Source organism: Saimiri boliviensis, chromosome 1 (assembly GCF_048565385.1).
Source record: "Saimiri boliviensis isolate mSaiBol1 chromosome 1, mSaiBol1.pri, whole genome shotgun sequence".
Classification (NCBI taxonomy): Eukaryota; Metazoa; Chordata; class Mammalia; order Primates; family Cebidae; genus Saimiri; species Saimiri boliviensis.
In genome coordinates this window covers 140,938,494-140,951,431 of record NC_133449.1, presented here as the reverse complement: position 1 = coordinate 140,951,431, position 12,938 = coordinate 140,938,494, and the positions used below count along the sequence as shown (strand labels likewise).

The following is a 12,938-nucleotide window of genomic DNA, read 5'->3' as shown; positions in this document are numbered from 1 at the left end:
GTGCAATAGCACGATCTCGACTCACTGCAGCCTCCACCTCCCGGGTTCAAGTGATTCTCATGCCTCAGCCTCCCAAGTAGCTGGGACTACAGGCATGTTGCTACCATGCCTAGCTAATATTTTTCGATTTTTAGTAGAGAAGGAGTTTTGTCATGTTGGCCAGTCTGGTCTTTAACCCTAACTCCTGAACTCAAGTGATCCACCCACCTCGCCCTCCAAAAGTGCTAGTAATACAGGCATGAGCCACCACAGCCGGCCCGAAGCCTCGATCTTAAAACCAAAAAAAGTCCCGAAGGATCAACTTCTGTCTCCAGAATGCTAAATATTATTTAACAGGTAAGGCAACTGAAGTTTGTAGTGCTGCTTGCCTCATGTCCTTCAACTGACAGAGGGACTCAGGCACAGAGCCCAGGATGTTTCTGCATTAACAGGGAACAAAGGCATGGGAATGGGGACAGATCCACGTTTTCTTCCCACAGCCCAGGCTGAAAGGGCTGCCCTAGGTGCTCCTGAGGCACCCTCCCTGATGGAGTGAGAGCTGAGGGAACCTGGGGTCGGTAGCCATTCAGAGGCCTAAGGCTGACCCAAATCAGGAGTCACCAAGAGACTGCCTCTCTAGAGAACAGGCAGAGAAGGGAAGTCATGCCAAGTCCTGATGTGCAGAGTTCAGACGGCTGAGGAAGGGTGAAAGTCGAAATGAGCAAGCAGCAGTTAGGAAGTGCAGAAAGAACAGACAGTGTGGAGGAGGGAAAGCCAGGGTCCTGACAGCTGAGGAACTGCCTCTGGCTCTGGGGGCCAAGGCTCCTACAGGTCCCTCTTCCTGGATCCAAATCATGGAGAAAAACTAAACCCCCAAACCATGGGGCACCCAAATCATTAAAACTCCTACGGCTCGAGGCTATGTGAGCCTCTTCTGCCTGGCACTACGGCGGGACTGAAGCTGAGAGCCACGCAGTTCACCTCTCATCTGTAGGTCTGGGACGCAGCCAGCCTTCAAAGCACAGTTGTTAAATAGATGAGTTTGAATAAATGCATCAGTACTCTTTTCCCATACCCTTATTTCCCATGACATCTCAGTAATAACTGGATGCCAGGGATTCCTGTCTTGTCACTTGCCCTCACAGACATTTATTGCATTTTATCTTTACAGCCACCCTGTGGGAAACCCAAGGCTGATACTAGCCTCACTTTGCAGATGATTATCATCCCCATTTTACTGCTGGGAAAATTGAGGCTTGGAGAAGTTACTAACTTGCTTCAGGTCATAGGCCAAGGAGGACAGAACCCAGCGTTCTTCCCCAGGGGCGGCCTCTTGCCCACACCCCACACTGCTTCTGATGAATTGCCAGGAAACGATTTTAAAATATCTCAGACAATAAATATTAACAGGACTGCTTCTTAAACTCTTCCCAAACATATCCAAATGTGCCCGCTTTGAATGACAAATCCTATAAACATATGCATAAAGGGTGTGAGGATCAGTCACTTCCTAGGACGGGAGAAACCCTTTCACAAGTTTGCTTCAATTGGTCACGGGACAAGGCTGGAGAAAGGGTAAAGGCAGGGCATGGAGCTGGAAGGCGAAAAGTGGGCAGGACAGTGACAAGCTCTATCCCTCTCACCAAGTCCGCCAGGTGTTTTTTATTTTTATTTATTTATTTAATAAAAAAGAGAGATGGGGTTTCACCATGTTGGCCAGGATGGTCTCAATCTCTTGACCTCGTGATCTGCCCACCTCAGCCTCCCAAAGTGCTGGGATTACAGGCGTGAGCCACCGCGCCTGGCCCACCGGGTGTTTTTTTTTTGTTTTTTGTTTTTTTTTTTTGAGACGGAGTTTCGCTCTTGTTACCCAGGCTGGAGTGCAATGGCGCGATCTCGGCTCACCGCAGCCTCCGCCTCCCGGGTTAGGCAATTCTCCTGTCTCAGCCTCCTGAGTAGCTGGGATTACAGGCATGCGCCACCATGCCCAGCTAATTTTTTGTGTTTTTAGTAGACACGGGGTTTCACCATGTTGATCAGGATGGTCTCGATCTTTTGACCTCGTGATCCACCCGCCTCGGCCTCCCAAAGTGCTGGGATTACAGGCTTGAGCCACCGCGCCCGGCCCCACCGGGTGTTTTTTAACCAGGGAAAGAAAAAAGTAGAGGAGGAAACGTTAAGAGTGGACTCACTGCAAAGGCAGCCCGTACAATAAGAAGCAAAAAAAGGCAGTTCAATTGTGAAAACCAGTGGCAGCCCTGGGTTTATGGGGAGGCCCTCTCCGCAAACCAGCAGAACGCCTCCCCAGCCACGAGCACCTCTGCAGAGGCACCCAGCCCACGGGAAGGCTGAGGGCGAATAACCGCGATATTTCAAATAATTCCCCGAGCGTTTCGGGGCTGAGGAAGAGGATAAACCGCAGCCCCCTGGCTTTGCCGTCTAGTCTGTAGTGGTGGAGTGAGTGCAGGCCCAGACACCAGACCGGCCTTGAAATTCTGCACTAACTTCAGAGCTGTGATCCTGGGCAGGTTACTTCTAATGCTTCTGAATCTGTTTTCTTATCTGCAAAAGAGAGATACGATTTCCTGCACAGGGCTGTGAATGACACGGGTGTCGGACACGGAGCTAGGCACCCGGGGATGCTGGCCGTCATTATGAGTATTCATTGTCATGAATTTGGGAAACACAGAAAAGCATAAAAATAAATAAGTCACACTCATCCTACCTCCGTAACAGACCCGTCTAGCCCTTGCTTTTCCTACTCAACAAGCTTGTCACCTCCTGGCGTCAGGTCGGGACCTAACGGCAGACGGACCCGCGCGCCTGGGAGCCCACGAGGGACCCTGCCCGGGCCTGGAGTGCGGACCCCGAATAGAACAGAGCCTTCTTCCCTGCTTCCCATGCTGGGCTCGCGCAGCGCCCGGGGCAAACCCTGACCGGACTCCCGAGGCAGGACGGGGACTTGAAGCGCCTCCGAGGTGCATCGGTCGGAGGGGACTGCCCCGGCGCTCGGCTCAGAGCTCTGCGGGCTCCAGCCGGGCCACGCCGCGCTCTCCCGCCTCAGGGCCCGCCTCGGCCAGGGCCGCCTTCCGGCGTCGGCTGCAACTCCGGTTCTCGTGCTCCGGCTGCTCCAGAAGCGGGAAAGCCGCCCCCTTCCTGCGCTCCTCACCCGGAAGGGGCCCTCCCGACGCCAGGCCTCCCACGCCGGCCTCTCCTCGCAGGCGGGATTCGGGCCCGCAACGTCCGCCCGCGCCCGTTGCGGAGCCCTGCGGGAGACCAAGGCTGTCCGTGCGGGCGGTCCCTCGACGCGGGCGGAGCGCGACCACGCAGCCGCGACCCGGCCAGTGATTCACCCGCTCGGCCCCGGACATACAAGGCGGGCGTCAGAAACAAACAGGGCGGCCAGGGCCTCCTAGCAAACGGCCCCCGCGCTGCAGGGCCTCGGGCAGCTGCGACAGAGCCCGGCCGGAGCTGCGGGCTGGGGCAGGAGGCACCCGCTGCGCAGGCGCCCGATAGGCACCGCCCACCTGCCCGTCCCCTTTCCGCGCAGGCGCCCCGCGGCTCGCGCAGGCGCGGCTTCCAGACCAACATGGCGGCTGCGCTGCTGCTGCTCCGCGCCCTTCGCCGGTGCCCAGGTCCGGGTCCTGGGCGGCTCTGGGGCCCAGGCCCGGCCTGGAGTCCAGGGTACCCCGCGGGGTCCGGGAAGCGGCGGCCGTACTTGGTTAGCAGGCCTCCGGGGGGCCTCGCTGAGGCTGGAGGCCAAGCCGTACAGGTAAATCCCTGCGGCGTCCGGGCCCCACCTCCCGTCCCGCCCTTTTTGCGACGACCTGCTACGGAAGGCCGCGCCAGGCGGGTCGGCGTCGGAGGCAGCCTGACCCCTGTGGCTGGGGAGCCTGCGCCCGTGGGCCCGCGGGTCCTCCAGCTGCGGCCCCTCGGCGTCGGGAAGGCGCCTTGAGGGGAGCGGGGAGCGGACCTTGGCGCAGAGCGGCCGTTCGGGCCCTGGAGCGTGGGCGCTGGACGGGTCGGGAAGGGGCAGGACTGGGATCCGCGCAGGCCTCGGCTTGAGCTTTGCCAACTCTTATGTTGTGTTTGGATATTTTCCGCCTATCTGCCTGGGGTTTTTGTTTGTTTGTTTGTTTGTTCAGGCTGGAGTGCAGTGGCTTGATCTCGGCTCACTGCATCCTCTGCCTTGCGGGTTCAAGCGATTCTTCTCAGCCTCTGGAGGAGCTGGTACCTACAGGCGCGCGCCACACGGCCGGCTAATTTTTTTGCGTTTTTAGTAGAGACGGAGTTTTACTATGCTAGCCAAGGTTAATCTCGTGACCTCAAGTGATCCGCCTGCCTGGGCTTCCCAAAGTGATGGGATTACAGGCGTGAGCCGCCGCTCCTTGCCCTGCTTCGCCTTTTAAAGTGGAATCCAGTACGTTACAGTTTCCGGCGGATCGCTTATTTGCGGTCTGCACCTGTGGCTGGATTCAGTCTCTAGAAATTCCAGCGCCTTCCAGTTAGGGTGCACAGTGCCGAGTGCGCGGCCCAGTAAGTTTCTGTGTGCGCAGAAACCCTGTAGTTGCACTTTGCTGTTGTGGTTTGGCACGATACTGATAAAAAGTCATTGAACACCCCCTGTGGGGAAGCCTTGTTTCAAGTTCTGCGAAGGATCCCATCTCCTTTCGAAAACCAGACCCTGAGTCTTGACCTTTTGGCCTGATGCTTTTTCTCCTATCCCTTTCCTGGGAGCTTAGCCCACACATTTTCGGTTGCTATTTATTTAGTTATTTCTGAGACAGAGTCTGGCTCTGTCGCCCAGGCTGGAATGCAGTAGTGCTATCACGGCTCACTGTGGCCTCGACCTTCAGACTCCAGTGATTCTCTTACCTCAGCCTCCTGATGTGAAAGGCCTTAGCGAGGCACGGGCCACCACACCTCTCTAACTTTTGTATTTTTTTGAAGATATGGGGGTCTCCCAATGTTGCCTAGCTTTGCTACTGATCTTTAGAACTTAAAACGTATATTTTTTTTTTTTTTGAGACGGAGTTTCGCTCTTGTTACCCAGGCTGGAGTGCAATGGCGCAATCTCGGCTCACCGCAACCTCCGCCTCCTGGGTTCAGGCAATTCTCCTGCCTCAGCCTCCTGAGTAGCTGGGATTACAGGCACGCGCCACCATGCCCAGCTGATTTTTTGTATTTTTAGTAGAGATGGGGTTTCACCATGTTGACCAGGTTGGTCTCGATCTCTCGACCTTGTGATCCACCCGCCTCGGCCTCCCAAAGTGCTGGGATTACAGGCTTGAGCCACCGCGCCCGGCCTTAAAACACATTTAAATGGGAAAATGTTTATCTTGAAAGGAGGTTGCTGAAAATACATACTTGTTAACTGGTTTAGTACCTGGAAATGTTCTGCAAGGAGCCACTCTGTGGTGACAGCAGGAGCACCGGGTCTTCGCAGCCCCTGTGACCTTTGGAGAGCTGGGCTGGTCCCTTCCCCCTGTAGAAGCTTCAAGCCATGGAATAGCAGTGTTTTGTTTGCTTTTTTCCTTTTTTTTGAGACAGGGTCTCATTCTGTCACCCAGGCTGGAGTGCAGTGGCCGGATGATGGCTCACTGAAGCCTCTGCTTCCTGGGCCCAAGCAGTCCTCCCGTTTCAGCCACTTCCTCAGTAGCTGGGACTACAGGTGCACACAGGCTTTTTTTGTAGAGGTAGGGTTTCCCCATGTTGCCCAGGCTGATCTTGAAGTCTTGAGCTCAAGCAGCGCTCCCACCTTAGTCTCCCACAGGCCTGAGCCACCATTCCTGACCACTGCTATGGTGTTTTTGTTTTTTTGAGAGGGAGTCTTGATTTGTCTCCCAGGCTGCAGTGCAGTGGCGCCATCTAGGCTCACTGCAAGCTCCCCTCCCAGATTTCAAGCAATTTTCCTGCCTCAGCTTCCTGAGTAGCTGAGATTACAGGTGTCTCCCAACACACCTGGCTAATTTTTGTGTTTTTAGTAGATCTCAAGTTTCACCGTCATGGCCAGTCTGGTCTTGAACTCCTGACCTCAGGTGATCCACTCATCTCAGCCTCCCAAAGTTCTGGGATTACATGTGGGAGCCAGGGCGCCTGGCCACCTACTGTATTTTAACCTGTTTGCTTGCTTCCAACATTTTGATGTTACCCTAAAGCTTTGAAATACTGCTTAGACTATTACCTCATATTTCAGGACAATTTAGATATTACAAATAATTATATGTTTGAACTTCTAAAAATGATTTTTAGGCTGGACGCAGTGGCTGAAGCCGGTAATCCCAGCACTTTGGGAGGCCGAGGCGGGCGGATCACCTGAGGTCAGAAGTTCGAGACCAGTCTGGCCAACATGGTGAAACCCCGTCTCTTTTTTTTTTTTTTAAGACGGAGTTTCACTCTTGTTACCCAGGTTGGAGTGCAATGGCGCGATCTCGGCTCACCGCAACCTCCGCCTCCTGGGTTCAGGCAATTCTCCTGCCTCAGCCTCCTGAGTAGCTGGGATTACAGGCACACGCCACCAAGCCCAGCTAATTTTTTGTATTTTTAGTAGAGACGGGGTTTCACCATGTTGACCAGGATGGTCTCGATCTCTTGACCTCGTGATCCACCCGCCTCGGCCTCCCAAAGTGCTGGGATTACAGGCTTGAGCCACGGCGCCTGGCCTGAAACCCCGTCTCTTTTTAAAAAAAAAAAAAAAAAAAAAAAAAAAAAAAAGATTTTTAGTCCGTGTTGCTTTGGTATTTTGTTATGTTGGTGTGACCTCTGGTATTGGGATTTTTTTTTTCAGAGCTTAAAATTGCGACTGCTAACCCCTACCTTTGAAGGGATCAACGGATTTTTATTGAAACAACATTTACTTCAGAATCCGGTCAGACTGTGGCAACTTTTAGGTATGTATCTGTTGAAAGAAGCAGCTGAGCATGACTTTGCAGGCGTATATCCCAGCTACTTGGGAGGCTGAGACAGGAAAATTGCCTGAGCGTAGGAGTTCAGGGCTGATGCTGCTACTGTACTCCAGCCTGGATCACATAGTGAGACCCTGTCTCTAAACAAAAAAATACGGAAGTGACAAGGCAGATACTGTTTTCTTTTTTGTTTTGTTTTAGAGAGGGGACTTTGCTCTGTTGCACAGGTGGGAGTGCAGTGCAGGTGTGTGATCAGAGCTCACTACAGCCTAGAACTCCTGGGCTCAAGTGATCCTCCCACGTCTGCTTCCAGAGTAGCTAGGACTAAAGGCACATGCCATCACACTCGGCTAATATTTTACTTTTTTCTAGAGACAAGGTTTTACTTTGCTGTCCAGGCCGGAAGGGATCTCTTTACTTCCTTACTCCCTGGCTGCAGAGCCTTGGCCTCTTGAGCGTAAGTGATCCTCCCACCTCAACCTTCTGAATAGCCAGGCCTACAGCCACACACCACTGCAACTAGCTACATTTTTTTTTTTTTTTTGTGGATATGGGGCTTTGCCACATTTCCCAGGCTGGTCTTGAACTCCTGGACTCAAGCAGTCAGCCTGCCTTGGCCGTCCACAGTGTTGAGATTACAGGCATGAGCCATTGCACATGGCCTAGTAGTCTTTTTTTTTTGTTTTTTGAGATAAAGTCACGCTATGTCACCCAGGCTGGAGTGTAGTGGCATGATCTTAGCTCACTGCAACCTCTGCCTCCTGGGTTCAAGTAGTTCTCTGTCTCAGCCTGCTTAGTAGCTGGGATTATACGTGCCTGCCACCACAACTGGCTAATTTTTGTATTTTTAGTAGAGATGGGGTTTCACCATCTTGGGGAGGCTCGTCTTGACTTGACCTCATGATCCACCCACCTCATCCTTACAAAGTGCTGGGATTCCATTACAGGCATGAGCCACCCTGCCAGTCTTTTTTTGTTTTGTTTTGTTTTGTTTGAGAGGGAGTTTTGCTTCTGCTGCCCAGGCTAGAGTGCTGTGGTATGATCTCGGCTCACTATAACCTCCAGCTCCCTGGTTCAAGCAATTCTCTTGCCTCAGCCTCTCAAGTAGCTGGGACTACAGGAACATGCCATTGTACCTAGCTAATTTTTGTATTTTTAGTAGAGAGGGGGTTTCACCATGTTGGCCAGGATAGTCTCAATCTCCTGATCATGTGATCCGCCCATCTCAGCCTCCGAAAGTGCTAGGATTACTGGCATGAGTTACCGCACCCGGCCCAAGTTGTCCTTTTTTTTTTTTTTTTTTTTTTTTTTTTTTAATTCTGGTATATCGTAATAATTGGGCAACTTGAAAAAGGTTTTTCATGTTATGTAGTCAGCTGCAAGAATGTTTAGTACACCTCTACAAAGTGTCATCAGATGTTTTATATCCAGACAATCACTAAAAGTACCCTGCAGATAATTGGCTTTTGAATAAATCATTTAATGAAAACTTGTGACATTCTCTGGTCTCTCTTGACTCTAGGTTAAAGAACCTGAAGGACTGACACCTCACCCCTTTATTTTACTCTCCCCTTTATGCAGTTGGGACAGGGAAAAAGTAAAACATTTCTGCTCCTAATTGACATTAAGCAGCCGGGTGCCAACACATACGTAGGGAGAGTGCTGTGCCCAATGATGGGCCGTCCAGCCGCAGCCTGCCCATCTGCTGTCAGTGTTTAGCCTCAGCCCACTGGTACCATGGCTGTGAGACAGGAAGCCCACACTTGAGCCCTCTTCAAGCTGCAACCAGGGTCGTTTCATTGGTGAACCTGCTCGTGTGTTTGTGAAGAAAGTTACATTTCAGGTCACGGTTGTGAAAAATCTTTCCCCATTTTTATTAATTTTTTTATTATGGAGATAGGGTCTCACCCTGCTGCCCAGGTGCAGTCTCCACTCACTGCAGCCTCCTGAGTAGCTGGGACTGCAGGTGTGTAATACCACGTCCAGCTACTCTTTTTTTCTTTTCTTTTCTTTTTTGAGACAGTCTTGCTCTGTAGACCAGGCTGAAATGCAGTGGCATGATCTCAGCTCACTGCAACCTCTGCCTCCCAGGTCCCATTTCAAGCGGTTCTCCTGCCTCAGCCTCCCAAGTAGCTGGGATTACAGGCATGTGCCACCACACCGGGCTAATTTTTGTATTTTTGGCAAAGACAGGGTTTCATCATCTAGGCCAGGCTGGTCTTGAACTACTGACCTCATGATGCACTCTCCTCAGCATCCCAGAGTGCTGTGATAACAGGCATTAGCCGCTGCACCTTGCCTTTTTTTTTTTTTTTTGAGAGACAAGGTTTTGCCATGTTGCCCAACCTGGTCTTGAATTGTTGGGTTCAAGCCATCCTCCTGCCTTGGCCTACCAAAGTGCTGGGATTTGTAAACGCTGATTTGTTCATACTTTGGGCCAGACAGAGCCTGTGTGTGGAGTGTCATGCCAGCCTCTCGGTGGTGGTGGCTGGGCTGCTGCTGTTGCCACTTGTCTGGAAGCCTCTTGTGCCTTTTTTTTTTTTTTTTTTTTTTTTTTTTGAGACTAAATCTTGCTCTGTCCCCCAGGCTGGAATGCAGTGGCTCCATCTCAGCTCACTTCAACCTACGCCTCCAGGGTTCGAGTGATTCTCCTGCCTTAGCCTCCTGAGTAGCTGGGACTGCAGCTCACCTGGCTAATTACTATAATTTTAGTAGAGATGGAGTTTCTCTACTAAAATGATGTTGCCTGGGCTGAGGTGGCCAACCTGAGGTGACCCACCTGCCTCAGCCTCTCAAAGTGCTGGGCTGACAGGCGTGAGCCGTTTGATGAGGTTCATTTAAAGAAACTTTGTATGTTAAAGGGATTCTGCTGTAACACCCTTGATATTTTCCCAAATCTGTGTTCACAACTATTTTTATTTTTATTTTATTTATTTTTTTGAGATGGAGTTTCTCTCTTGTTATCCAGGCTGGAGTGCAATGGTGCAATCTCGGCTCACCGCAACCTCTGCCTCCTGGGTTCAGGCAATTCTGCCTCAGCCTCCTGAGTAGCTGGGACTACATGCACGCGCCACCATGCCCAGCTAATTTTTTGTATTTTTAGTAGAGACAGGATTTCACCATGTTGACCAGGATGGTCTCGATCTCTTGACCTTGTGATCCACCCGCCTCAGCCTCCCAAAGTGCTGGGATTACAGGCTTGAGCCACTGTGCCCAGCTCACAACTATTTTTATTAGCCAATTTTTTTTTTTTTTTTTTTTTTTTTTTTTTTTTAGATGGAATTTCACTCTTGTTACCCAGGCTGGAGTGCAATGGCACGATCTCGGCTCACCGCAACCTCCGCCTCCTGGGTTCAAGCAATTCTCCTGCCTCAGCCTCCCGAGCAGCTGGGATTACAGGCACTCACCACCATGCCCAGCTAATTTTTGTATTTTTAGTAGAGACGGGGTTTCACCATGTTAGTCAGGATGGTCTCAATCTCTTGACCTCATGACCCACCTGCCTCAGCCTCCCAAAGTGCTGGGATTACGAGTGTGAGCCATGGCACCCAACTTACATTAGCCAGTTTAAACGGCAAAGATACTTAATTTCATAAGTTAAAATAGTTTATTATTCTGTAATTAGTAAATACTGGATGAAGTGATACAGGTAATGCTTTATTTTAAATTTGTAAACCTAATGGCTGGAAGTAGGCTTTTTCAGATGGGTTGTGTTTTGCCTTGATTATTTCCGAATATGCTGTTCTGTGTGTCTCCCCTGTAGCTGCAAACCTCAGCTGTTAAATCCTTTCTCTATTACAGGTGGCACTTACTATTTTAACACCTCAAGGATGAAGCAGAATAATAAGGAGAAGTCAGAGGGGAAGACGCCTCAAGAGGACGAAGGTATGCTCTTCTGCTGCTCTTCAGTCGGTGGCTGCCTCTGCCTGTCTTCACATCTCTGTTCTCTTGGCAAAGTGAAGCCAGTCTTGAAAGTGGGGAGATGGGCCGGGTGCAGTGGCTCACACCTGTAATCAAAGCCCTTTGGGAGACCCAGGTTTAAGAAACACTGGTGGCTGGGAGTTTGAAATCAGCTCAGGCCACAGAGCCAGACCCTGTCTCCCTACAAATTAAAATAAAATAAAAGTTTAAAAAGACCCTGTCTATACAGAAAGAAAAAGAAAACAAAATAATTCGCCTGGCGCACCTGTAGTCGTAGCTACTGAGGAGGCTGAGGTGGGATCACTTGAGCGCAGGAGTTAGAGGCTCAGCCTCAGATTGACAGCCTCAAGGGATATATGGATTGAAGTCAGCTTCAGAAATGGTTTATTTGTGGGCCTTTGAGGCCTCTCACTGGAAATCTGTGTTGTCAGGTAGACTCCTTGCTCATGAGCTATGATCATACCACTGCACTCCAGCCTGGGCAGCAGAGCAAGACCATCTCAGAAAGAAGCAGCGTAGGGAGAGCTCACACACCTGGGCTTGCCTTGCACTCTGCACATTTGCCCACCCTTCACTGAACACGCAATTGCTGGGTCCTTTGCGCTTCCTCCTCTAGAAATGCCTCTCGGGGCACCTGCCTCTCTGTGTTGTGTTCAGGAATATCTGATGGCAGGTCATTTCAACCTCTGCACAGAAAGCAGGAATCTCAGATCTGCTCAGATCTGGTTCTACGGGTGGTAGAAGGGACCAGAACTCGGCTAAACCCACTTCCATACACACATGGTTAACGTTGCCACCGCCATTGGGCTTGGGAAGCAGCCCCTAGAGAAGTCGGAGGAGGAGAGGCTGGCACCGTGTGTGGCCGTGATGGCACAATTATTGGAATGGATTCTTGTCCACTGTAAGAGCCAGCACCATGTGCCAGTGAGTCTCTGCCCCAGTTCACAGCTGCCTCACTTGTGAGATCTAAGAACATTCTGCAATCTTTTTTTTTTTTTTTTTTTTTGAGACGGAGTTTCGCTCTTGTTACCCAGGCTGGAGTGCAATGGCACGATCTCGGCTCACCGCAACCTCCGCCTCCTGGGTTCAGGCAATTCTCCTGCCTCAGCCTCCTGAGTAGCTGGGATTATAGGCATGCGCCACCATGCCCAGCTAATTTTTTGTATTTTTAGTAGAGATGGGGTTTCACCATGTTGACCAGGTTGGTCTCGATCTCTCGACCTTGTGATCCACCCGTCTCGGCCTCCCAAAGTGCTGGGATTACAGGCTTGAGCCACTGCGCCCGGCCCATTCTGCAATCTTAAATCTTGTTTCTGCTCTGGAATTAGGACTCACTTGATGGTGTGAAGGGTGAGGGAGCTACAGAGGTAAAAGTCCAAACTGAACTGATCAAGTTTCCGAGAGCTCTAAGAGAAAAGCTGGTGTTTTGCTTTTAGCTGCCTATAGGTGATAATAAGAATAACGGAAATGCTAACCACTACAAATGATTAGAGTTTGCCTGGCGCCACAGCAAGTGATTACATACATCATCTCATTTCATCGTCTTCCCAAAGTAGCCATGTTGCTGTTACCCCCCATCTGCACTTGAGGAGCTGAGGTTCCCTCAAGACCATTCCACACCTGCTTTGTACTGGGTCTTCTGTGGGGTGCTGTCTTCAGGAAGTGGCCCCCCTGTCCAGGGACTCTTGTGCTTCTGGGGAAGCAGAGTCTGGAGGAGGGTGATCCTAAGGCTCTAGAGGCCAGCCATGCTTAGAATCACTGCCCCAAAGGGCACAAGGGTGGAAGTCAGCTTCAGAAATGCTCTGCTTCTGCATCCTTGAGGCCTCTCACCAGAAGTCAGCTGCTCATTAGAGCTTGTCTTTCTAGAACGGTGCCATGGCCTTGGAAGCTGAGTCGGGTGCTGTCATGAGGACTTTTTTCCCATGTTGCTTTTCAGAAAGGTTTTCAGGATGTGGAGATGAGAGTTCAGCCCTGGGAAGATCAATTATTGTGAATGTGGAGTTTAGCGGGAGTTTATTTCAGGAGTGCCATCCTGGTTGTTTGATTTTGGGTGAGACGCTGCATTTCCCAGGGCTTGGGACACCTTTACCCTCTGTGAGAGGAGCTGTGATGCTCGCTGCTGGGCTCTCGAGG

The 12,938-nt window shown here is 51.1% G+C and overlaps 1 protein-coding gene across 4 annotated transcripts in view; it reads left to right on the top strand.

Moving 5' to 3' along the window:
- The first annotated feature begins 3,525 nt into the window (after positions 1-3,525).
- The window catches only part of SPG7 (SPG7 matrix AAA peptidase subunit, paraplegin), a 48,117-nt gene continuing 38,704 nt past the window's right edge, over positions 3,526-12,938 (top strand). The window contains exons 1-3 of one of the 4 annotated variants that reach the window (XM_039460275.2): positions 3,526-3,751; positions 6,767-6,869; positions 10,686-10,769. In XM_039460275.2, coding sequence (XP_039316209.2) covers positions 3,569-3,751; positions 6,767-6,869; positions 10,686-10,769 — 370 coding nt within the window. In that variant the 5' untranslated portion in view covers positions 3,526-3,568. Of the gene's footprint in view, positions 3,752-3,810; positions 4,516-6,766; positions 6,870-10,685; positions 10,770-12,938 lie in introns of those variants that run through there. The other 3 variants (XR_012519036.1, XM_039460274.2, XM_010332533.3) reach the window with 3 other exon arrangements.